Here is a 25,588-nt window from a genome sequence, read left to right as displayed (position 1 = left end):
TTGTTATACAATCATACTTCATGCAAATCTACCAAAACCAACACTCAATTCGCCAACATTTCCCATGATCATTTCGCACGATCTACAAAGAGACAAAACTCGGATTCACCCAGATTAAATAAGAAGGTGTCCGTAATCAGCAAGTTTTTAATTTTTTGACCCAAATTCTTGCACTCAAACAGATTTAATCTATTTGCACATCCTCAGACCTCAAAACGTGATGTAAATAAAAGCAAGGGGCCTTAACTTAAGGTAATATTATTGCAGTTGTGAAAAAGAGACAATGCTCTACATCGTCTAATGCGCCGTCTTGCTCACACAACTGAAACAATTACTTCTTACTTGAAATGTTTGTGGTAGTCCCCCTCCCCACAAATTTTGCAAAATCCCCGTTTTGCACAAACATTGAAGTAAGTTTACTCAAACTCGTTGGATTGTTGAGAAATGTGACGATGTCAGATTAGCTGACGACAAAAGCGAAGTATGTTGTATTGCGTTAAAATGTAAGTACATTTATTATGTATGACAATTACGTTACTTAACTACAGTTTAAAAAATACTCAGTGCTATGTGCAATTTTGTGATTTTATTTTAATAACAGAATGCTTTGGTTTGTTGTGTACGCAATAGAAGATGAATCTTTATGTTAAGTTAGTCCTAAGTTGAACCTTTTTAATTGAGTATCAAATACAAATTTCATGTACTTTGGCAAACTTAATTTATGAAATTCCACGCCAAAGTCCAAGTCTAAGTGTTATTATGTTTATTTTTTAAAACGCAGTAAGCAATTTAATCCTTGTGTCGCGGGGATTGTACGACATTCAAGTCACATGCACAAAGATACCCAGACTCTTGACAAGCATTAAATACTTGTCCTACACGGGGATCAAACCCGCGACACGTTTGACGTAGTGACCTCAACCACTCGGCTATCCGTGCAATATAGGCTTTAGACATAGCTGCATTAGTCAATAAATCTATTTGTTAGTTGTAATAGCTCCTATTGAACGGATATAGATTGCGGTTATAGGAAGCTGTTGGCACGGCGCGGAAATGAGCGCCTCAGGCTGCGTCGGAAGGCGAACATCTACTGATTCACTGCTTGATTGGCTATTCACTTAGATATACGACTGGAATAGTCGTATATCTAAGTGTATAACTAAATGTCTATCTAAATGTAATATTCGTTTATTTATTAACACTCTTTGTACATGAGCAATTTGCGGTCTTAAGTACTTGGGGCGTTCTTTTAAAGTCAAGTGTAGTGTGATGCAGAGACAAAAAGAGGTACCCGGTTTAAACCTAGACTGTTTCTAATTTCTAAACAGTTTCTAAACAGTTTATTTTTAAACAGGTAAAGGTAAAAGTCTAGAAATGACAATACGACGTTACGTGCTCATACAATATTAAGCATTGCATCAATTCGTATTTCCGATTTATGAAGTTATTTTTTTTGTTCATTAATATGTACATAAACTTCTCATTGAATATAGTATTCAATTGAAAAAATACATATAAAAAAGTTATTTATTAGGTGTTTATTACGTAATACGATCCGGATTTGTGAATCTAAACCATCCAAGGCGTGGTGCCTTGGATTGCCAAAAGCATACAAGAAAAATAACTTACAGATGAAAGCTGCGAAGCGTCGCGCACAATGAATTTGGTGCGGATTACTCATCTTCTGCTTCAAAATATGAGTAAAAAATTTTTTTAATATAAGGTCAAATCGATAGTGACATACTAATTGCTCTTTTAAATGTAAACCTTCAAAGTAAAATAATAATATTTATTAAATCAAAGTATCGAAATATGCAGAATAATAAACAAATGAACGAATGCTAATTATTTAATTTTCATTTGATATACAAATTATGAACCTTGAAATTCTGATGCGTGACCATTCTTTATGATATTTTTCTTCTTTTTTAATTTTTAGGGTTCCGTACCTCAAAAGGAACAAACGGAACCCTTATAGGATCACTTTGTTGTCCGTCTGTCCGTCCGTCCGTCTGTCCGTCCGTCCGTCCGTCCGTCTGTCAAGACCCTTTTTCTCGGGAACGCGTGGAGGTATGAAGCTGAAATTTATATCAATTACTCAGGTCTACTGTCCCTTGAAGCTGTGAAAAAATCAAACTTCTAAGGCAACGCAATCAAAAGATACAGCCGTTTATGCCGCAAATTTTCGACACTTGCAAGGGAATCAAAACCTACAGGGTGCTTCCCGTGAACTCAGAATCTTGAAATTTGGTACGAAGCAACGTCTTATACCATAGATAAAGGAAAAATTACAAAAACCATAAATTTTTAGTTACATCACATAATATATTTTTTTTAATAATTTTAAACTTACTACCTATTTCCTCATAAACGCGTAGAGGTATTAAATTGAAATTCATACCAAATACTCAGGTCTATAATACCTTTAAGCTGTAACAAAATCTAACTTCTATGTCAACGCAATCAAAAGAAACAGCAATTTAAGCTGCATATTTTGAAACTCGCAAGTACTCGCAAGGGAATCAAAACCTAAAGGGTACTTCCAGTCGACCTAGAATCTTGAAATTTGGCACGAAGCAACGTTTTATAGCACACATAAAGGAAAAATTCCGAAAACCTTAAATTTTTAGTTTCATCATCAGGTTTGTACGGAACCCTCGGTGCGCGAGTCTGACTCGCACTTGGCCGGTTTTCTTTAGTTTATATGTACGAAAACCTCTGTCTCGCGAGTTCGGCTCGTACTTAACCGGCTTTTTTCCTTAACATTGATTTTTTAAAATAAATATTAAATTAAAGTTAAAGGCTTAAGAAAGGGCAGAACATAATAAAATCGATGGAATTTCAATATGACCTACGAATTGAACCATGAACCTCACCCTTGACAGTGCGAATCGCAGTGAAGACTCGTTTGGTGATGAAATAATGTTGAAAGAAGGTCGCATATCAAATATTTCGTATCTTAAAAAGTATTTTTTATTGATGTATTGATTTCAAACTACGTCGAACTTGATAGAACCTCAAAAATTTCGTTTTAATTTGAATCTCATAAAACAAAGTCAGTACATTTTTCTGCATGGAAAATAATTCAGATAGTCTAGCATATTAAAGTGATCCTATGGACATATTGTTTTTTTTTCAGGTAGTTTCAAAGTTTTCTAACAGGGATTTCATTCTTTGTATAAAAGTGATATGTTTAAGTGTTATATATCTAAAATATGATGGATTTAGAAATGTATAATCCTTTGTATCAGTTATCTAGTACTAAGTCTCATACACTATAACTGGGATAAATTGTATAACAACCCTTCTTCTGAAGCAGTCGGGTAAAAAATATCACCGGCCTAGCCTTTTCCCAACCATGTTGGAGTCGGCTTCCAGTCTAACCGGATTCAGCTAAGTACCAGTGTTTTACAAGGAGCGACTGCCATCTGACCTCCACAACCCAGTTACCGGGGCAACACGATACCCCTTGGTTAGACTGGTTGTCAGACTCTTCATGCTTCGTCGTCACAGGTAGTTAGACCTGTGACGACTGCCAAAGATGTAGGAATAACAGCCGGGATCGGCAATTTAACGTGCCTTCTGGTAAAATATCTACGATTAAATATTGTTTCTTGTTATCTTCAAATTTCGATATACCCTAACATACAACATATAAGTTATTTAGCAGACTACAGGTGTGTACATGTGTTGGCAGGTCGCCAAGTCGGTCGCTTGTACGTAAGCACCAGCTGCGCACCCCGGCGTGCTTTGTAGGATAACTTCTTAAGTTGGCCGTAATACTATGTGTAAAAGATTTTAGTGCTCATATTTAGTGTTAGCTTTGCCAGCAACTAAGTTTGCGTGAAATAGGGGCTGTGGTCAAAGTTTGCATTTTGAAAAAAAAAAATTGGATAAATATTTTTTCTTTTATCTCGTTAATTAGAAATGAATGGGATATAGTGATTTAAAATCGTGACGTCCCTTACCAGTACGCTTCTCACTAGCAAATAGTGTTTTTATTTTTCTTACTTTTTAATATGTGTTAATGAAAAACAGGTTTTTTTTTTTGGTAATCTATTTGAGGCTTCCGTCAACTGGGACCGCAATAAACTCGGACCGCGGTACCAGTTTCCAGATTCGTAAAAATTTAATATGTTCCTTTCTTGTTTCTTTAAATTCAGAAAGTAACTAGAAGACAAGACTACTATAGGTATATCTCAACGCACTTCAGTCGCGCAGCAATATCTTCCACTAATCTAATTGCCTGGTGATGCAATGGAGATCAATACCCAGTAGGCGTGCTGACGCAAACATCTTCGTACTATTACACTAGCATTTCCCCGCGGAGCCACCCGCTTGCTGGTTGGTTATTATGGGAAAATGTAGCTTATGGCCTTTTATGGACCTTTTTCATGAGTTCTTTAGTATGTGAGGGCTTCTGGCTAAAGATAAGAGCGTAATTTAAATAAAAATGACTTTAGATATAGTAAGATGTGACATATACAAAACTCTAAATATTTATTTGGTAAAGATTTTCTTACGCGTATTTATCGGGTCCAAGTAGCGACTCTTTGTTAAGGTTGGGGTGGACAAATACGCGTGAGTAAATAAATAATCCCTACTTAATATTATAAATGCGAAAGTAACTCCGTCTGTCTGTCTGTTACGCACGCCTAAACTACTGAACTGATTTTAATGAAATTTGATACAGAGATAGAGTTAACCTTGAGAAAGAACATAGGAGAGTTCTTCTGGAAACGCGATATAACCGACATCGGCGCGGGCGAAACCGCGGGCGAAAAGCTAGAGCTTTTTTTAGAAATAACATATGAAATGAAAATATTCTTTGTTAGCTTCTTAATAAAAGAAAAGAGAATGATTTGTTTATGCCATATTCTGAGTCTCTACAATTAGTTATCACATAAAATTTAATAACATACAGATAAAAAAACCATTCATTCTTTCCCGTGTCAAAATCGGTTCAGTAGTTTTGACTAAAAGTGCAACACTCATACGAAGTTTTTTTTACTATTTATGTTAGTACGGATTACAGAACATTTGCACAGCGGGTAACCTTAGACTTGACCGGTTGAATGCCAGCATCACATGACTGGCTACCAAATGTTTTGCAAATGACTATCACGAACCTTGTGATTTAAATAAACAATATTTTGTAGTATTGTGCAACTTGCGTATTCACACAGAAAAATCAAGATTTTGAAGTTTTTGAGTTCGCACAATGTTTTGATTTTCTTGAGGATACTCTGGTTTAGGTATAAGTATAGGTACCAGTTGCATTTCATCATCATTTTATTCATCAGTCCAAATTCGTCTATTGTTGGACTTAGGCGTTTGCAGTTATTAAAAATTTGGTGTTTCCAGTTGCATTTATTTGCAAGGGAAAAAAGAATAATTTCCTAAAACGAAGGTTTAAAAAAATACAGAACATGTTTTGGCCTAGAAACCTAGGCCTAAAACGTGAACCACCTTGCATTGTTATGAAAAGAACTTCCATTATTTTAAAGAACTTGAAGTATTTAAATTCTTCAATGGTAATATTAGAATGGCAGAGGTAAAATAACAGATACGTATCCCATATTTTTTGTATATCTCTCTCACGTACTAAACAGTTTTTTGGCAAATATTCTATTGGTGATTTTATACTTTGACTATATTTGGTGTTAAGCTGAAGGCGACCCCAAAATAGTTGGGAAAAGGCTAGGATGATGACTAGGTGTCAAGACTCCTTCGTTAACTAATATCATGAAGGAATCGCATTGAATTTGTTGATGACGTCATTCCTGTAGTTTAAATATTAAACTTTTGTAGTTATACGGTTGTTGGTTTAATTGTATTAACAGCCTTGCTTTGTTGATTTCTCACGTGATATATTATTATGTCGAGGATAAGACGATATGATCGTATATGTAATAGTGTTATGAACTTATACACATTATTTTTGTTGTTTTATAGTTGTTATATATTTTGTTATTTTTTTTGTTGCAAGTTGCATAATGTTTTATTAAGATTAATATTTGATTAAACAGTTGTTTAAATGTGTGAAGTATTGTATATTTTAATGAAATTTATTGTTTTAAATTGAAATAGCTGGATGTAAAAAAAAATACATTAATAAAAATACTTACAAATTCCAAAATAAAGATCGAAGAAGCAAGTCATTAATTTTTCTGTTCCCATTGCATGCTTTAAGAGAGAACGTTTTGTACCTTTATTTTCAACCGACAGTAATGGCTCCCCGTATAGATTTCTGGAGTAATTATAGACCTTTGCCTACGCAAGTGGTTTTGCGAAAGCACAGCCATTTAAAATTAATAAAACTACGTGCAATTAAACTTTATACATTGTCTTTAATATGAACCCGATTATTTTCAATCTTTTTTCAAAAACTCGTTTGACAATTTCCTCTTTGCTGCTATTATTGTTTTTACTGGTTAATTATAGTTTATTTGTCCGGTATGTTTAAAATAAGAGCAAAATGTATAAGAGTACTTGGCCGTGGTAAAATAATAGCCAGTTAGCAATGTACTTGCGAGGCTGTGTACAGGGTGTGCCGGATATCGTTAGTGTTAAGTATTGTATGAATAAGTGAAGGTTGTTTTAATATTACATGCACTTTGTAAGGTGTGGAGAAAAAAAATTTATCTTATATTTATACTTTTGTTCGCACTTTGTATAAAAAAATAAAGTGTGTTTTAAATGAAAAGATAATCGCGATTGCGGCAACTTCACGCGGATAGGATTTTATATTGTATTCTTTTTTTTTAACCATTACAATAAATTTTTCAAATGAAAAATTTCATTAAGATAGCTATCAATTTATTTGAATCGCATAGTAATATATTGAATTATTGTCCACAGAGATTGATCAAATAATAGATGTTTAGTAAATAGACCAAAGCCTGATATTAGGCTGTTTATCTGTGAACACGTCAGCGGCTTGTGTAAGCCATAGTACTTTAATACGCGGTGCACGAAAGCTTTTCCAGGGCTGTGTTTGTTTCGAAAACTACAGAAAAATATACCTTAAAAAAATTACTGTTTGTAAAGCGGTGGTAAATAATAATAATTGTAAATAATTGTAATTTCTTGGAAGCATATTATGTTACAAATATTTTCCAATCCCTAAATACAAAATAGGCATTACAAGAAACATAAGTTAATTACAATATTATGAAATATTATTTAGATTTAAGAGGCTTTATCTTTAAAGAGGTTAGCTTCAGCGTTGGCTAGAGTTGTCATTGTTTTGCAATTTCTTACTCAAAAAACTCTTGTGTTAAAAATTTTAATCTTACAAAGATAAATGCCTGCCATAGTGCAGACAACATTTCGCCTGATTACAATACCAGCATAACCAAATAATTTAGAGACAAAAAAGCGATGTGTGCGCCAACCCTACAAAAACTGCGTACAAAATCATTCAATCCGTAGTGATGTCTTGCAAGAAATCCTTGTCGGCATCGTTCTTACGTTCCCAGCTGGTCTCTTGTCCCGGAAGCGCGCAGAAGGTTACCAGCCCAAGCTATATATTGGTTGAGTTGTATGCCCGCGCGCAGTGCCGTCCGCGCATGCGCAGTTACACTGACCGTGAAATACATTGAATTGTAAGTTGTGTTATGTGTGTGTGAGTGTGTCTCGGATTTGTTTTTAATATGTGGATAAGTAGGACGCTGTTAAAGTGTATTCAAGTGAAATCAAACATATTTTTAAAGAATTGTCACGTTACATACATGTCACTTACTTTTACTTTATAATGTTTTTTTTTATAATTGTGTAATGTTGACATTTTGGTTTTACATTGCGGTTTAAGATTACTTTGTTATTGAGATAATGACAATAATATTCAACAGTGGCGTTGTATTACTAAATTATTGTAATTATATACAAGACGTTTTTGCCAAAGACATTCTAAGTCGTTTCATCTTCATCAAAAAGTGTGCATGTGAGCGTGTAAATGCAAATGCATTCCATTAATAAACGAAAAAAATAATAATTCAATAAAAAACACACACAAAAGTTTGACGATTCCATTCCCATTTTTTTTTCTAGTCAAAAATGAATTCGGCTTTCGGTCGTAGATTCGAAATACCTTCAAATGTTTATTAACTAAAACTACTTAAAACATTTTCAGAAATACTATTTTACTTACAAATTATGTCTATAATTTGTGTGTGATCCACAAACACTTGTTCCTTGAGATCCAAAGTATTCTTTGTGTGAGACCGTCGCGATTTTGTGATTCGTTAATAACTTTTTTTCTGGCGATATATTATTAAAACTCGAGACTAATATTGCCCTTTATCTGAATTAAGGTTTCATTTGTAGAATTAATTAAAAATGCTGTACCTACCTATTTAGCATATTGAAGAAAAAAGCTCGTAACACGATAAAAACCTTTACTTACGATATAGGTCTTCTTCCAACTAACATTAAATTTTCCAACTTCCAGACCAAAATGCGTTTCATCATAATCACCACCGCTATCCTCGCGATAGCCCAGGCCAGGCCCGGTCTGCTCTTCGCGCAGCCCTACCAACCACTTGGAGTGGAATACGTGTCGGGTACACCTTCAGTACACCCTCACCCCGCAGTGGAACTCAACGCTGCAAGCGAGGCCCTCCTACCACGAGGATTACTCAAGTCCAGGGACTTTTACGATAACCCCCACATCGCTGCTGGTCTTGCTAAGGAGTCTTGGTTCACGAACAAGGAGATGCAAGTCGTCGAACGTGAAGCGGAGAAGATTCCAAGGGAGAGTATTTACCATATTGTCAAGAGTGCCGGGTTTTTGGACAGGCATTAATCAATAAACTGTTGATGTGTTTATCATATATAGGTATATATGTGTGCAAGTTTTGTAAGTGTTTGTGTAAATATGTATAAAAATATGTTTAAATTTTCAAGCGACGTCGGTGTCTTCCTGGCTCAGGGCGTCGGTGTTTGTCTCACCGGATTCAACTAAATACTGTATATTATATTGAGTGTTGTTCTGACCTCCTGAGTCCCTTTACTTGCTAACTTAATGTTTCATCAATATTAATTTACCAATTATAATAAAAATGTAATATTTTTAGATCATAAAATACAGTTAGACTTAAGTTAGTCGTCACCTTAAACTTTGTAAATTTATTTTCTTTCAAATAGATAGTAATTTGTTTGTTTAATGTGTATATTGGTTAAGATTTTGTAAATAGGTTTCATCGTAATTTAAACTACAATTCTAAGTCATGTAAGTCTTAAGTTATGTAATTTGTATCGGTTTATTTATAAACATGTTTTGTAAGCCAATTATTTATGTAAATAATGTTAGTACGTAAAGGAGTGCCGGTTTAGCCTTAAATTTAATTAGGTTTAAGAATTTATATAAATCTGTGATCTCGAACAATAAGTACTTAGCGTAAGTTATTGTTCAATGTTTTTGTAAATGAATGTAAATAATAAAATGTTTGCATATAAATTGGTTTTAGATTTTTTTGTAGTTGCAGTCTGCGTTGTAGAGAGGTTTTTTGAAACTTCGTCCCCTTTTGCATGTTACCCAACATTCGTGAGCTGGTTTTTGGATGAAATCTGAAAACAAATGTCATTTTAGTCCATATCTAACTCGCTGGTTTACGAAACCGTAACCATAACCGTTATTGTAAATAATAACCGTTAAATGAAACTTTTAAGAAAACCCCAATCAAGTATCATTTAAAAATAATTCGCGGTTTGAATTCTAAAATGTCAGTTTCTCTTCTTACTTATTAAACTTAATTATAAACACTTAGATATTTAAATAGGGTTCTGGTTTTTAAGCTATCTTTATAAACTTGACCTGACCTAACAATAACCTAGAATTAAAATTCCAAGGCAAAGGTATCTTCATTCATTAAAATTTAAAATATGATCGATGTTGTGTGAACTGTTCTCAATTACATAAATTACTCAATTCGTACTCAATATTAAATTGAAATCACATTAAAATATTACCAAGCATTGCCTCAAACATAACGACAACAACGTTTGCGTAAGTGATCTGATTTTCACTTTTTTATAACGTTATATATCGTTATATATCATTTGAGCAAATAGCTTGATTACATGGTGTTCCTAATAAGAATTTTATAGGCAAAGTAATAATAATACATAATATCTTATTTCACAACACCTATTACAATTTAGTATGGACATTTGAGATAAACGATGGTTGAATAATATCTACATAAATTAATCGGTCATGGGTTAAGCTGCGCTTGATACGGTCGGTCCGTAGATGGGTGACCGTCTATGTCATAACAAGATTGATTGTATTTCGGAGAGCGCGTTAAATTGTGGGTCCCGGCGATGCTTTAGACATGTTTGATAGTCGTTACGGGAAGTCAGAAGCTAGAAAGTCTGACAACTAGTCTGTCTAAATGGTATCGTGTTGCCTAGGCAACGCGGTTGAGGAGGTTAGGTTGGCAGTCACTAATTGTAAAACACTAGCCGACCCCAACATAGTTGGGAGAAGGTGATGATGATTTGAAATAATCGATAGCGTTATCTTAATAAATTGCGATATTCCGGTAATTGCGATAATTTTATCGGATTAAAGAATTGCAATTTCAGATAAGTAAGACAGAAACGCTGCTCTACACCATATATAGCGCTATCTCGCTTACACATCTACAAAAGTCTTATTTTAAAAGGTGTTGCTTAGACAAAAGATAAATTTCGCGAATTATTTAAGAAATCAAGTAGTAAGATTTTGAAAATACAGAAGTAATAAAATATGTAAATATTATTAATTACAAATTGGGTACAGGTCAGATATCAAAACCTGAATACCTATGTATATTAAATTTGTTTTTGCAATGCGGTCGCTAATTAGAAACATAATTGTGGTTACATAAGGAACTGATATAAGATATTACCTATATTATTTAATGACACTAGTGCAGTTAAGCAAAAGGTCAAACGCATCTTAGAAACAACCAATGTTGCCGTTATAAAAGCTTCATTAAATATAATTCTTTAATTTCCCCATTTTGAGGATTTTATTAATTGCTAGATCAACTAAGCTATTCAAATTAAAAGTCATGACTTTAAATGACTTTTTACTGAGCTTTTGATATCTACTAAACTATTTAAAACATTTTTTTTTATAAACCAACATATTTAAAACATAAAATAGTTTTTTTGGTTCGAAAAACAGTTTCCTATGTCCCTTGCCAGCCTGGATTAATAAGAATCTCTTCTAGGGACACGTTTAGGTTTCTTGAAACTGGTCAAGTACGAGACGAACTTACAGATTTGCATTAGGTGCTCTGTAAAAATAGACTAAAAAGATATAAAAGAACGAAAAGCAAAAAAACAACTTTATTGTGAGGCAAATGCTTCTCTAAAACAATAATATTATGTAATAAAACTACGTGACTAAATTCCTACACGTTTACGTAGCTTAAGCATTCAGACAATAGTATTGGGTGACTAGTGAGGATGTCAAGGACCACTTAACTGTGACCCCGATTTGCCAACAAATACTCGTCATGTGTATAAAGCTGAGGTTCTGCTTATATTGGATGCGAGTACTTCACTGGAAACTGATACGTATGACGCAATGATGACGTAAGCCATGAGATATACTTTGAAAGGAGATAACTAATGGTATGTTAAGTAAGGGGTTGGCGCCATGCATGTAATTATTTTACAGTTTACTGTACACAGGGAGATGGAAGTTGTATTAGATATGTGTGGAGATATTTAAGATACTGATTTTAGTCACTGTAATGAATTCAAGTCACGTGTAAAGTTAATTTTAAAACCTCTAGACAGCATTCCGCGTCAATCAATCAAGTGGCCTTTGTCTGGGCCTTCCCCGAGCTAAGCAGTCCCAGTACAGCTTCTTTTATTAGGACAAAATCGTAACATTAAAAAAATCTTGCCAATATAGAATTAAGAACTTTGTTAAGATTATATAAATATAGTTCAGTATCAAAAACAATTAATTTCATGTTCGCATTCATCCTCAGTTTAAGTACAAACTTTTTCAATAACTTAAAATAGAAGTCGAAAACAAGCAATTCTAACCATACAGCCAAAGAAATCTAGACTCTACTGATCAAGATAAGATTACTAAAATACTAAAAGTTTCACATGAATGGAGTCTCAAATGAAAGCGGAGTTCACAATAAGAGGGGCTTGAATTGAGCTTGATTGTGGGTTATTGCCCCCAAGTCTGGGCACGTCAGCAAACTGCTCAAAATAGAAACGCTTTCCAGACTTAGTTGGTATTTATAAAGGCTTGCGTCGGTGCATTTACCTTAATCAATATTTCTTAGAAAGGACGGCTGTGTTTTGTTTCGTCTTTGTACTTGAGAACAGATACAACACAATCAACGTTCTGTTTTTGTTATGAAAAATGCAGTTTTGAAAATAATTCAACACATTTTATCATTTGAAATCACATACAAATGATTGGAATGTATAATTTTTCATGAACTGACTACTCCAACGCTACAAAAGCTTCTTGTTATTCCTAAAATCTCTATTTAACGCATATCCATTTTATCAAGTGGTTTTTTCCTAGATTGAACCTAAGAAGGGTTTGTTTAATTCATTATTTATTTAGTTTAAGCTTCCAATTCCCTCTGCCTAGCTATTTCCTCGTTCCTTTTGTGTTATAGTTTGGATATCTCATTTTTGTTACTTGTTAGTTAAATAAAAAGTTAAGTTTTACCCTTTTTGCTATCACAATTAAACTCATGCATATCACAAGTGTCTATAAAGGTTCTCATTTCCCCGCAGGAGTCTATACCGCAGATTGGAACCTGATCGTGATGACAGATGTCCGCTATCTTGCATTCCGCTTCTAGCTAAAATTAAACACACAAATTCACATTTTAGCTATATCTATAGATTATACGAAGAATACTTCGTAATCATCATCATTTTATTATCTACTTATTGCAGTATATATGTCCTCTCCTTGTACACTTCGCTGTCCGAAGCATTATCTCAAGACACCAGCTTTTTAAAAGCCTCTACCACAAGCAGTCGGTGCGTAAAATTTTTGCTTGCGTGGATCACCTCCTCGCTTCCTAAACCATTGGTCAAATTGTGATAATTCTTCCTTAGGGCCGACACGTCAAAATTTTTGACTCAAAAGAAAAACTAAACACTTTACCGGATGGATGGATATAGCCACACATACCAATATCTCTAGTATAAAAACAAAGCTTTACACACGTACATACCTTTTCACTATCAACGTGCGCATCAATATCCTTAATTAAACAAAAGAACATGATTGCATTCGCAATGTAATCGAACATTCTAGAACAAATACTTTTTATGAACAACCATTTTATTGAATTCCTATGTGTATGTTCACCACCCGAGTTGCTTTACGAGATCAGAAAATATTAAAATGAAATTCTATTTAATAAAAGTTCTGAACATTTTATAGCGTTGCCTTGGAGCTGCTGTAATAATAAAGTTATAGTTAGTTATAGGAACTTTGCTATTAAATTTGTGTCGGCGTTAAATTTAGTTACAGCCTAGAGTGGTTGAGAAATGGTATCAAAGAAACTATTTTCCTGCGGATATTGAAAGATGGTACTAAGTGATGAAAGGTCATAAAGACTGCCTATTGAAAGCTTTTTTATTTTATTAATTTTGAAAGGTTCTATTTTAATGTAAGGTCTACATTCTTTTTAACTTCAAGGAGAAGAAGGAATTTTGAAATTAGCTTTTACGTTAGCTGTGACATTGACTTTGCTGACGTAGGTGGCAGTAATATCGACGAAAAATAATTAGCTCTTTTTCTTAAATTCATATCTTCAAAATCTTACCTGACGACACACCTAGAACCAGAACAAGCATTCGTAGATCACACAAACGCTTGTTCTACGTGGGTAGCGAACCAGCGACACGTCGCGCACAGAGGTTACCTTAACCACTTCTCTATCCCTACACCCGTGGATTTGTGATGAATTTAGAATTAGCCCATGATAATTAATCATTTCCCTGGCAGCCGACCCCAACATAGTTGGGAAAAGGCTAGGCCAATCATGGAATTAATTAACCATTTCCCTATCCCATGAGCCGTATATGAACATCGCTTTTGTTTAAATATTGCCTCTATCGCTGTATCAACGAACATTTAAAACAAGGATAGGTATATTATCGTAGAAGTTTAAATAACGGTACTCAATACGAAGCTACAATATTAAATTGATTTACCTTCAGAAGTATATTTACATACTCAATACAGACTCAAGTATGAATATTTTATTTCTACAGAGTTGGTAACAGGGAAATGTATATAAAAGTAAAGTGCCTGAATTGCAGACAGCGAAAATTTGCGGGATGTATTCCCTCTGGAGAACTGGCGAAGTTCTTGAATTTATTATGAAGAAATACGAGGAAATAAATAAAAACTCATTAAAAAATTACAGTCTATTAGGCTTTTGGTTAATATTACAGTCAGTTCTGTATTCCGGTTTCTTGAAAGAACGTCCTCTCTTGCACGTCACCCAACATTCGTGGATCGGTCTTTGTTTGAAATCTAGAAGAATAAAAAATATAGTAGAATGTTTTAGTAGGTTCTAGTAGGCTTTTTATGACTTCCCTAGATGGGCATATTAGTGAGTAAATTTTTAGGAGTTGTAACTCTCGTACGTTAACTTTGTCATGCCGCAATTAATAGCCTGGACCGTAGAAATCTCATGAGGCAATTGACAGTCGTTACTGGTAGTCAGAAGCTGGAAAATCTGATAACCATTCTGAGAGATATCGTGTTGCCGAGGTAACTAGGTTGAAAAATCAGTCGATCCTCGTAAAGCAGTGGTTCTTAGCTGGATTCGGTTAGACTGAAAGCCGACCTCAACATAGTTGGGAAAAGGCTATTACGATGAGTTACCATTGTATGGAATACCTGCTAATTAGGTATTCAACTGAGTCCAGCCAGACTCATTCCAAAATATTTTTCAAATAAGTAATGAAAATCTTTGAAATAGAAAGAAACTGCAGATTGACTTCCAAATACCTGTCCTATAGTTACCTTTTTTGCTGTCACAGTTGAACTCGTGCATGTCGCAAATGTCAATGAATGTCCGCATCTCTCCGCATGAGTCTATAGCACACATCGGTACTTTGTCGTGAACGCACAGGTCTGCCACCTTACACTCTTCTTCGTTCTGTAAGAGGATATGGAAAATAAAATAAAAAGACGTAATTAATTTCTTTTGAGAAAAAAGGGCATACAGGTTCAGGGATAAATGTAACGATGGAAAGTATTACATCCCGATACTTTTAACAATATTTTCATTTGGTAGAGCTGAGGAAACAGCCGCAAGTATGGAAAGCTTATTGCTTCATTGGAATAAATTGTGTGTTTTTAACTTTTCCCAAGGATATACCTCCAAGATCACAAAGAAAAAAAACACTTCAGCTGCTTTCAAAAATTTATATTGTGTGGCAGAATGTTGAGCCAGAAAAAAAAGACCAAATTCCTCTTCGCAATAATTGATACATTATCAATACAAAAATTAACATTGATCGCTGATACGTTCATTTGTAACATAAATATCATTAAAAACTTCTACTTCCATATAAATAATAAGGTACAAACGGAATAAAAGAGATCCGAGAAACCAATGAATATGTAAAAGGGTCGAGAATAACGTATTTATAAGATGTTTATAACACGCGTTTCAATTGTTATCCGGTGGAAAAAACCGAATGAATGTAATTTCATCGGTTTCATTCAATCAAATGTAAATAGGATTTTGACGCTGAATAAAATGTGATGGAAAATAATAACTGAATAATTTGACGAAGGAAAGGAATTTATTTGACATGCGTTATGTAATTTCAGTTATTAATTTCTTTTTGTTGCACTAGTAAGGCGAAAATGCTTTTTCTGAAGATTTTGGATGTGTAGCACTAACTGCAGCAGATAAGCTGGATGGATATTGAAATGTGTACGACTGGGTGAAAAAGTAAGAACAAGTGAATTCGCCACATTGGAACATAATAAGCTGATCGACGGATTTTGTAACAAAAGTCTGCAAATGGCATTGTAACAAAAATATCACGTTCTCAGGATGCTGGTAAAAAACTTACTTATAAGAATATGATCAAAAGGAATCCAGGCATGACATGTCAATAAAGCAGGATCGGCTTTTAATAAAATAAAAAGCAGTCCATTGACCCTCAGCAGCCTCAGAACCTCTAAAAGCGACCACTTAGAGATGTAATCCGCTTTTCTGATGGGATTACGAATGTTATCGGGAAATGTATTTTTCTGCCATGTTTGAAGGAAAAAAATAATATACAGTGCTCGTCACCCTCACCATGTTTTATACAATTTTTGGTACATAAAGTGCTTTTAAGCATAATGGAATATGCGACAGCGTTATACTGAAAATTTAGCTTTTTGTATAGAATTTGGTTCCAAAAAAAATTGGGGATATTGGATGATCAACTTAACCAACTTATTGTGATGCAGATATTTGCCACAAGTGATAGCTTAGTATTTGACAAACTGTTTAAAACCATTTCCTAATCTAAATAGATATTTCATATTAAGAGATATGACCTAGTCTTTGAACAAGCATATTCTAAAAAATATTAGAGTTTTCAGGAAGGTTAAACTTAGATTTCCTCATTTTCATGTTATCAAGATTTATTGGTAAATGTACTTACTTTCAGAATTTCGCTGTGGGCGTCTGCTGATGATATTAAATATATGAAAATAGCTGAAATAATATAATGTACATGATAAAAATAGTTTCAGGATCATTACAATGTTTACCAAAAATATTTTAATACATAAAATGTATGTAAATAACCAAAAATAAGTGTGTGTACTGGTTTGACTGCCACATCGATAGCTAAACTAGCCTTTCATAACTTTGGTATTTTGACTTGAATAGTTTATAAACCAAAATTGTCACTGGACAAAGGCCTCTCCTTTTACTTGCCCCTATTTTTGGTTTGTTTCTGTCCATATCAGGTCCTGAAACTTTCGTTATATCATCTACGTTTAACACCCGGGAAATTAATATTTCTTTCTTAAATATTAACTTATCATTATCTAACACAATTATGATAATATGTAACATGAGAAGGATTCGTAATTATTTATTTAAAACGGTTAATTCGTGCATTTATTGGGATTGCCCGACAAGTTTTTTACCCAACTTCTTCTCTTAGTAGGAATCTTGAGCTGCCGCTGAAACTAGTCAGGCGATCCCGATAAACACGCGTAGGTATACTGTTATTGAATAAACTATTATCGAACACGATTAATAAATCAATAAACTTGCCTAATAATTGTATCATAATGATACATCATAGTATGTTGTTGCTGTGCGTTGTATGCATTGTCAAACCTTGAAGTAATTCAAAAAGTTATGCCTTTCCGATACGTTTTACTTCCATAATAAAAATGTTACAACTCTTTTATCATTTGAGTAATAACAAAAGGGAAATATAACATTAATAAACACGTGATTTTTATAACTTTATACGTATGTAGAATAAATTATTAGATTGAATATACAGCTACACTCATACGTTTCGTATCGAAAGGTTAATAAAGATTTGCTCTGCTCGTCCATCTGCCCCAAGCTGTGTATATTATGAACGTGACATTAAAATTTACACAAATAAGATATTTTTTTTTGCTGAATTTACAAAAAATAATACAGGTTAAGCAACGGTCAGTAATTCCACCTTCTGCATCCAATCAGAAAGTTATATCACAAAGAATTTAAGTTTAATGATTTATTTAATAGGAATGGCTATTTATTTTATTAATTAATGAACGAGAATAATGTTAAATATATTATTCAAAATAAATAAGACAAAGATAATTTGTGACATTAAAATCATGATTCTAAATGTGAGCTTTTTACATGTTAACGTAGCTAGTGTATTTTAAAACTCTTTAATACAATAATTTAAAATAAAAGTATTAGATTATCATAGTTTTTTATTTTTACATACTTGTACGAATAATTAGGTAAATAAATTTTCAATATCAATTAACTCCTGTTACTTTCGTTCTGCATGAAATTTAACCAACTCCCGGCGGCAAATCTCTTTGGTTTGGACACACGTCTTCTTCTTCTTTGACATGTCTGAAAACTAAAAAATAAAACAAATTTACGAAAAAAGAACGTTCGATGTCTACCTAGAATTATTAATAAGTATTTGTTGTATTTACGTAAACAGCTTAATGTCTTTAAATATGGTCCATAAGCAGCAAAGAGACAGTATTGTTTAATTATTGGCCAAACTTTCACTCTCAAAGGCATGACCTCTGCTCATAATGAAGGACACCGGTTGGACCCGAAACTAGTCGGGCGATTGCAATAAATGAGCATGAGCAATTTCATTGAGGCATTTATGCATTGAGATAGGCAAATTTATTTTAAGGACTTCTTTTTTGTTTTTTTTAAAAAAAAACGACTTCCTCAAGAAGGACTTAAGGAATTTAATCCTTGTGTCGCGGGGGGTTTTACAAACATACAATTCACATGCACAAAGACACCCAGACTCAGAACAAGCATTCGCAATTGACTGAGATTCTCTTAGACAAACTTCTTTATTTCACTTTACAAGAAAATTGACGGATGGTAATAAAAAACTGGACTTTTTCGAACACAGCGGTATCCGTTTATGTATTACCCATGTGGTATTCACAGGAATATTCGTATAAGTCGCAGAGATCCAGGAAGGTTCGTGCCTCATTCACAGACTTGCCACAAACGATGATGGTGTCGTGAAAACAAACGTAAGCATGCTCACAGATTTTCTGTAGTTCACTCTGGAATTAACAATAGGATTTAGAAATTAGTTAATTCACTAGTGTAGAATTATGATAACTTTAGACACACAATAAACCAGGGCTCAGCTAACTTTAGTAGTAGACTATCACGTAGGAATTCGGATAGGGGCAGATTCTAACAGCAGGTACTGCAGGTAGTGTGATAAAATAAAAGAGTCATAGTTACAAATATACAGTTTCACACCGCATTAGAATAGAATATTTGGAATCCATGTGTATTACGTTCTTTCTGGGCCCCAATACTGCTATTTGCAATGGCCGATGAATTAAACTTAGACTTTTCGTATTCTCAACACAATAATTGGAAATTCAGTGCGGGATGGTAAACTCACGGTCAATATAATGACTTTAGAAATTAATAAGAAAACTTCAAATTTAATTCAATTGCTATTCATTCATCGGCCATTGTAAATAGCAGAGTCGGGGCCCTGAAGGAGCGACGTGGCTATGACTTGTCAGGTCAATGTATTTGAGCTTTTTGTTCAGCACTTGGAGAAACGTAATTGATGTATGGATTTTTTCAAAAAAGTTTTGTATTTTTGTTGTTTTAATGCAAGCTCTCTTTTTAAAGCCAAATCTCAAAAGCCTCTCTTTATAAATCTTACCAAATGTGATCTATCCCCAATTAGATGTCCATTTACAACCACTTGATACATCAGCAATAACAAAATGGATTTAATTACAAACATTCTACTTAATTATTAATAAACACTAGAACTAGTACTAATATAAACGTCTGTCGTCATTTGGAACTTTGTATCAATAGGGTATCAGAGCATTGAACAAAGGCGGGATGTTTGTCTATCTGTCTATTCAAAGTTGGTGTCAAATTGTACCTTATTGTGTCGATCAAAACATTATCGATCGTAGGAAATAGATTTGTTGTGATAAAGATAATAATTCTTGTTAACGATGTCCCGGCTAATGGTATGAGTTTGGAATTCCTAGTTTTTGTCGTAACGATGTTTCTAGCTTTTTTTCAGAACTAATCTGACTGAATGTGATGTCGCAATTTTGGAGAGGCCTATGTTCAGAAAAATCAATAAGCTGAGTTTATTAATTGAATATCATGGCTCTAGACGTCGTTACAATAAATAGCAATGATGACCCTAATTCTTTAATCGAACAAATATACAAAGATGTTAGTTTGAGAAGATATTACACACTTCTCGAATGTTCATTTTATTGTTTAACAACTCAACTTGTGTACCATGCCGTTCGCATTGTTTTGGTGTCATCAATTCAAAATCTTGACTTTAATAAAATACTTCGACAACAGTCTTTGTGCTTGGGGCTTTGATCGCGGAAGATTATCGAATGTTGTGAAATAGTGAAAGGGAAATTACTTATAAACAATGTTAAGTATTAGTAAACGATGAAGATGTTATATTAAATCATACTTATATCGGCTTGTGGTTCTCAAGCTATAATTATTGCTCCTCAAAATTAGTCTAAAATAGTAAAGGTTTATAATCACCTTGTTTACACTTAAATAATAAAAAGAATAAATAAAACTAAGCGTCAATCAGTGATTTTAAGTCATTGTTCAACTGGAACTAAAGCGAGCGATTACATCCCACACTATCGTTCAAAAGATATAAATTTAAGACAAATCCTTGATAATGTGACTCAAGCCTTCAGTAAAGATATAAAGGTTCATAAGGATATATTGTGGTCACTTAGTACTAAGTCTCAGATTTATCTTTTTTCTGTGTATTGCCTACGTCCGGTTACGTGACTCGCACGTAAGAGCTAATGAATAAAGGCCCTGGGGGTCTACCATCATGTTTAAAAGTAAGATTGGTGAGAGGATTGAAAGAAATTGTTTTATGTTTTGTATTGCGTCATATTTCTTCTACACGAGCTGATATAATGTAAGAGCAGTGGTAGGCCTCTTGATAGTCTAGAAATTGACTTGGAATAAGCTTAGATATTTGCATATAGAAAATATCCGATATTTATTTATTGCCGATTCTGTTTCGACATAATGATCTTTGTATTGTGTCGGATAAATGGTTGCGATGAAAGAAAACCAACTACAATGATTTTCAATTGTTTTTTTTGTAGAGAAAATGTTTGAAGCAAAATTATTTTAATTTAAAAACAGATTTTAACGCTTCCTTAAGTCAAACTTCCTCGCAGATCATATGAGCCCTTATAGTAAAATTCAAACCCTTTAAGACACTTGACCTCTTAAACGGGGTGGGTAAAGGAGTAATAAAAATGTCAGCATTTTATCAGAATTTTGAAGAATTATGGCCTGGTCATCGCTTATGTGGCAAAGGACTTATGGCAAACATTTTGAAATAAAACGATCCTAACCATAGTAATACACTTTCATTTAATCAAACAATTACAATGAAAAACTAAGTATAAAAAGAAAGAAATTGGAATATTTGAATGGAGTAGAATTTTAATTAGAATAGCGATCAGTCATCGAAATAACTGTTAGTAGGTCGGCGGGACACGGAGAGGACCGATCTATCGTCCGGGCAGGCAGTCTGCTTGTAATCTGAAATTTATTTAAATTAAATTAGTTGGAAATTAATCTATAGCATATTAACTGACGTCTAAACTAAAAGGAAGTTGGTTGAATATATGCAGGTAGTTGGACTTTGATGTTTTCTTAAAGGATTTGTGTGCAAGCTTAGAAGAGACCACAAGGCCTACTATCATTTTTTTTCCTCAAGCCTGTCATCTGTCAAAGGAAAATTATAATAGCAGATGTGAATGAGAGAGAGTCGCTGCCTAGTGCCTTGTCACGCTTTCACAAAAGCCATTACATAGGTATATCAGATGGTACCTTCCTTCTGCAATGGGTTGCCACGTTGGATCATACAATAGGTTCATAAAAAAACATTACTGAATAGACCGCAAGTTTCTGAAGTATTTTAGCCTCATGTTTCTTCCACATCTAGAGAAGTTTATAGTTTGCGTAGTTTCAACTTCTAACCATTTTTATCCAGTCTACCTTTGATCATCTATCTCTAGGGTTTTAAAATTTGCTCGAGTTTTATTTTCCCGACCGATATCAACGATGTCTTTGACGTATATGTCAGATCCGAAGGGATTAAGGTTAAGTTGTAAATAAATAATGGTGTTTCCCGGAATGGGCTGATGTAATTCGACGGTCGCTTAATGCGATAGAATCGAGTTAAATTTTTTACCGTTAACCTATCATTTTGCACTTTGTGTCTCAACATTATGGCCAATAGTCTTTTGTTTTTAATTACTTAATATCACACAACCTAAAATATTACACGAGCTTAAAAGTGACGTTTATCAGTAGACTTTAAAACATTCTAAAAATAGAAAATCTTACAAAGTTTTCTAAGACAGTACAGAAGAAACTACAAGCGATTGCAATTGACTCCTAAACCTGTAATATCAACTAAAACTCGCCTATCAGCGTCGTGGAAGCGAGACGGCACTATACTACACGTAGCAGCGTCTCTTTTTCACATCGGTAACAGTACTACTGTTAGACCTCATGGTACAGGGTGTGAATATGTGTGATGTAGTGCACTTAATCATGTGTCAATCAGTCTGATGTGTTCAGCACTCCATCTGTCTATGTCTCAGTTGCAATTCCTGTTTTCCGTGACAGCTGATGCGACCTATACTTTAGATCCATGAGAGTGCTTTTGAGTAATGAAGGGATAATTAGTGAGGTCTTCCTTGTTGTTGCGAATTTGAATGAAAACTGAACAAATCCGATCGTGAATTGGGATTATTATTTTGGTGGAAAATACATGAAGAATATCTGTTAAATTAGGGTTTTTATTATTTAAATTCCGGATCGATGAACCGTCAGAGAGTTTGTTACCTCAGAACGTCAAACTGGATGAACCGATTTTGTTGATTCCTTCACGTATTGAGAAATAGCAGTCATTTGGACTTAAAAAAATATCATGAAATTTCGCTCAGTAGTATTTATTGGAAATCGGTACTTGTACGTTTTTTTATTTTAGTTTATCTTTATATAAGAGGACTTTTAACAGCAATGTTTTTGTTATTTATTTTAAATCATCCAATTTGTCTTACTATTCTAACTCGCCAAACTTTTAGGTTTGAAGACAAGAAGCGCTTGAAAGAGTTGACGTTTATACTTCCTTCATACCTTCCTCCACTTAAATACTCACTCCTCCTCCTAATACAGTTGTAATCGAACATGTCGCAGAGGTCCCTGAATCCCATGACGTCACCAGCGTGGCTCAGCCCGCAGATCGGGACGCGGTCGTGGTTGCACACCTTCGCCATGCTGCACCACTTGGCACCAGTCTGTATCAGATACTATTTGAGATATGTGATGTTTGGTGCAAGGATGAAAAGCAAGTAAGCGAGCGAATTGGTAGTACTTAAGTGTTAAAGATTTTTTGATGTGTAAATGATTTTTTCTTGAGTGTTTAAGAAAAGCTACGCGAATTATTATTTATTGTGATTTAGTACCTAGTTGAAGTATGCCCGGAATTAAAAAAGACAGCTACATTATGAAGTCATCGAGCCTGTTTTTTGTAGAATGTTAAACGACATTTACATGACATTTTAAAATTTAGTTTTTAGTTATTTCATGAACGCAAGTCATAGAACATTTTACTTTGTTACGGCTTATGCACACTACCTAACTTGGATTTTCTCCGTTTCCAAGAATAAAAGTATACTTGTTACATCTGGAACAGTAAACCATATTACAAGCTTCGTTATGTGGTTGTCATGGCAACCGGCCAACGTAGAGCGGACCATTTCTACAGAATTACCGTTTACCGACACATGGCTTCTTAAATAATGGCTGGAAAATGGATGTTTGACACGATTACTGCCAAATAAACTTCTGTGACTGCTTAACATGTTTTACTATGTAAATAAATGGAACTAGTTTTTTTGGTATGTCTGGCACTATCAATGTTCATTAAGGGAATTGCTGCTTATGGAACTGGTCAGTTTAGGCTAGGCAGAAACTAGCCAGCTTTCGTTTCAAATATATATATATAGGTTGATAGTTTGTACAGCTTTTCCAAAAATGAACTTATAAAAGTAAGTAGTAAGATGTATTTTTATTCCATTTTAGGTTTGGAGGATCGGGTTAACCAGATCTTCCAAATCCGATTTCAATATTTTCAGCAAAACACGTAAACGTATATTGAAGCCTTCATCACACCTTCAAAATAAATTAACGCGATTATCCTTTGGTTTTTCTTAAAAAGATGACTCAAAAATATTTATTAATGAATTTGTCGCGATCTTCTTATTTTTCAAGGCTTAAACCTCGGGCGAAAGTATTAATAAAGATACTTTAACGGTTCGGCGTATTTATAATGAAATGCAAGAAGCGATTCTCGTAAAAGTTTAAGAAGGGAATATTACTTTTTTTACCTTCCTCCCCATTTGGATGTCTTCGCTGTCTCGGTCTTTAGGGGGACCGTGACTCTCCACCAGAAATATTATGGAACAGAAAAGGCAGATCACTGGAACAGACACAATTAAGAAAAAATAAAGATTAAGGGGAATTTTGGAGTCAAGAAGAATGATTGATCAAAATAACTGGAAAATTTATGGAATCCATGTTTTTAAATAATAATGAATATACAACTTATAGCCGCATAATCGTTATCCAATCCTGGTTTGCTTATGCCACTATTGGATTACACTTCTAATCATACCGTGTTCAGTAATATGAAATACCGAATAAGTCATTAAAAATAAACACTGTATTTTATTAAAAAATAGAAATCCACAAAATAGGTTTACTTTGTGTTTCTTATTGTTAAAAAACTACATAACACAGCTGTTGCTGTTGCACCACAGATTAAGTTGGCTGTTTGCCATTGCACGTTCCGCAATTTAACTTCGAGAAAAATGTTATATATTTTTAATTGGTCTATTTTAATGTTCATATTTTATATGAATACAGTCATAGTGATTAAACATATATCATGAATGCTTTTCAAAAAATATCACATTTGAAACTATCCTTTCAACTAAATAATCCAGTCAGATGGTTTCTACAAATGACTTTGGTGAAAGAAATTAAATATGTACGTTATAGTAAAACTATTCCTATATAAAATGATATAAAAATATCTTACCTAATACATTTTTGGAAGCCATTTTGGTTGACAAACTTATTCTCACCACGGTTCATCTAGTAATGAGTCCTTGCCATGTTTACTTACACCGCCGAGTGTAGAATGTTCTATTGTCTTCGTGTTTAGCTAAACTTCCTTCAATACCTCGAAAGCGGCTCCATTTTGTAAATATTAGGAACAAGTTGGTTCGTCTGTACAATAATATGGTTATGTACTTTAGTTTTAACTTTATGATAAAGCTAGCTTTTGCCTGCGGGTCCGCTCACTAAAAAAAACGAAAATGATGCGAGGAGAACATAAAATCGGGGTACAACTATCTTATGTGTTAATGCTGGTTATAATCTACCTGTGTACTAAGTTTCGTCTAAATCCGTTCTGTGATTTTTGCGTGACAGAGGAACATACATACAAATTTTCGCGATTCTAATATAAGTAGGACTTCAGTGCTAGCCTTGTTTGGATAGGTTTCTTCAGGTTCAGGGAGTCTTGTTTAAGGTAAAGAAGCAAGACACGGCTGTTTATAATCTAGCTGGCCGTCTCATTTCTGTTTTACCATCACAGAGCCGGCTCAATTGCAGATTTAGGTTGGCTTTTAGCCTATTAAGTACACTCCATATCTGTTTTAGTATGCATACAATGAAATTATGCAAATATAACTTTAATGATCCTAAATTGGATGAAA

General features: G+C 34.0%; 3 protein-coding genes across 6 annotated transcripts; 1 reads left to right on the top strand and 2 right to left on the bottom strand.

The window, feature by feature from the left end:
* The first annotated feature begins 7,387 nt into the window (after positions 1-7,387).
* LOC113499385 lies at positions 7,388-9,457 on the top strand. Of its 2 annotated transcripts, none has more exons than XM_026879855.1 (2): positions 7,388-7,607; positions 8,453-9,457. In XM_026879855.1, the coding sequence occupies exon 2, from the start codon at positions 8,459-8,461 to the stop codon at positions 8,804-8,806; it is 348 nt and encodes a 115-aa protein (XP_026735656.1). In that variant the 5' UTR covers positions 7,388-7,607; positions 8,453-8,458; the 3' UTR covers positions 8,807-9,457. The 2 variants fall into 2 exon arrangements, with proteins under 2 accessions (XP_026735656.1, XP_026735657.1); XM_026879856.1 differs by lacking the exon at positions 7,388-7,607 and adding an exon at positions 7,639-7,945.
* A 4,638-nt stretch (positions 9,458-14,095) lies between these two features.
* LOC113499430 lies at positions 14,096-17,706 on the bottom strand. Its single transcript, XM_026879908.1, has 4 exons — positions 17,295-17,706; positions 16,672-16,724; positions 15,026-15,161; positions 14,096-14,530 (listed from the first exon to the last, which is right to left on the bottom strand). Exons 1-4 carry the CDS (start codon positions 17,308-17,310, stop codon positions 14,415-14,417), a joined length of 321 nt encoding a protein of 106 aa, XP_026735709.1. The 5' UTR covers positions 17,311-17,706; the 3' UTR covers positions 14,096-14,414.
* Positions 17,707-21,082: 3,376 nt separating this feature from the next.
* LOC113499366 lies at positions 21,083-24,995 on the bottom strand. Of its 3 annotated transcripts, none has more exons than XM_026879817.1 (4): positions 24,907-24,995; positions 24,185-24,285; positions 22,963-23,113; positions 21,083-21,332 (listed from the first exon to the last, which is right to left on the bottom strand). In XM_026879817.1, exons 1-4 carry the CDS (start codon positions 24,926-24,928, stop codon positions 21,250-21,252), a joined length of 357 nt encoding a protein of 118 aa, XP_026735618.1. In that variant the 5' UTR covers positions 24,929-24,995; the 3' UTR covers positions 21,083-21,249. The 3 variants fall into 3 exon arrangements, with proteins under 3 accessions (XP_026735618.1, XP_026735620.1, XP_026735621.1); XM_026879819.1 differs by having other exon boundaries at positions 22,963-23,101; positions 24,907-24,993; XM_026879820.1 differs by having other exon boundaries at positions 22,963-23,101; positions 24,194-24,285; positions 24,907-24,993.
* Between the last annotated feature and the right edge of the window lie 593 nt (positions 24,996-25,588).

This window comes from Trichoplusia ni, chromosome 12 (genome assembly GCF_003590095.1).
Source record: "Trichoplusia ni isolate ovarian cell line Hi5 chromosome 12, tn1, whole genome shotgun sequence".
Lineage (NCBI taxonomy): Eukaryota > Metazoa > Arthropoda > Insecta > Lepidoptera > Noctuidae > Trichoplusia > Trichoplusia ni.
This window is presented reverse-complemented; position numbering and strand designations above follow the sequence as displayed.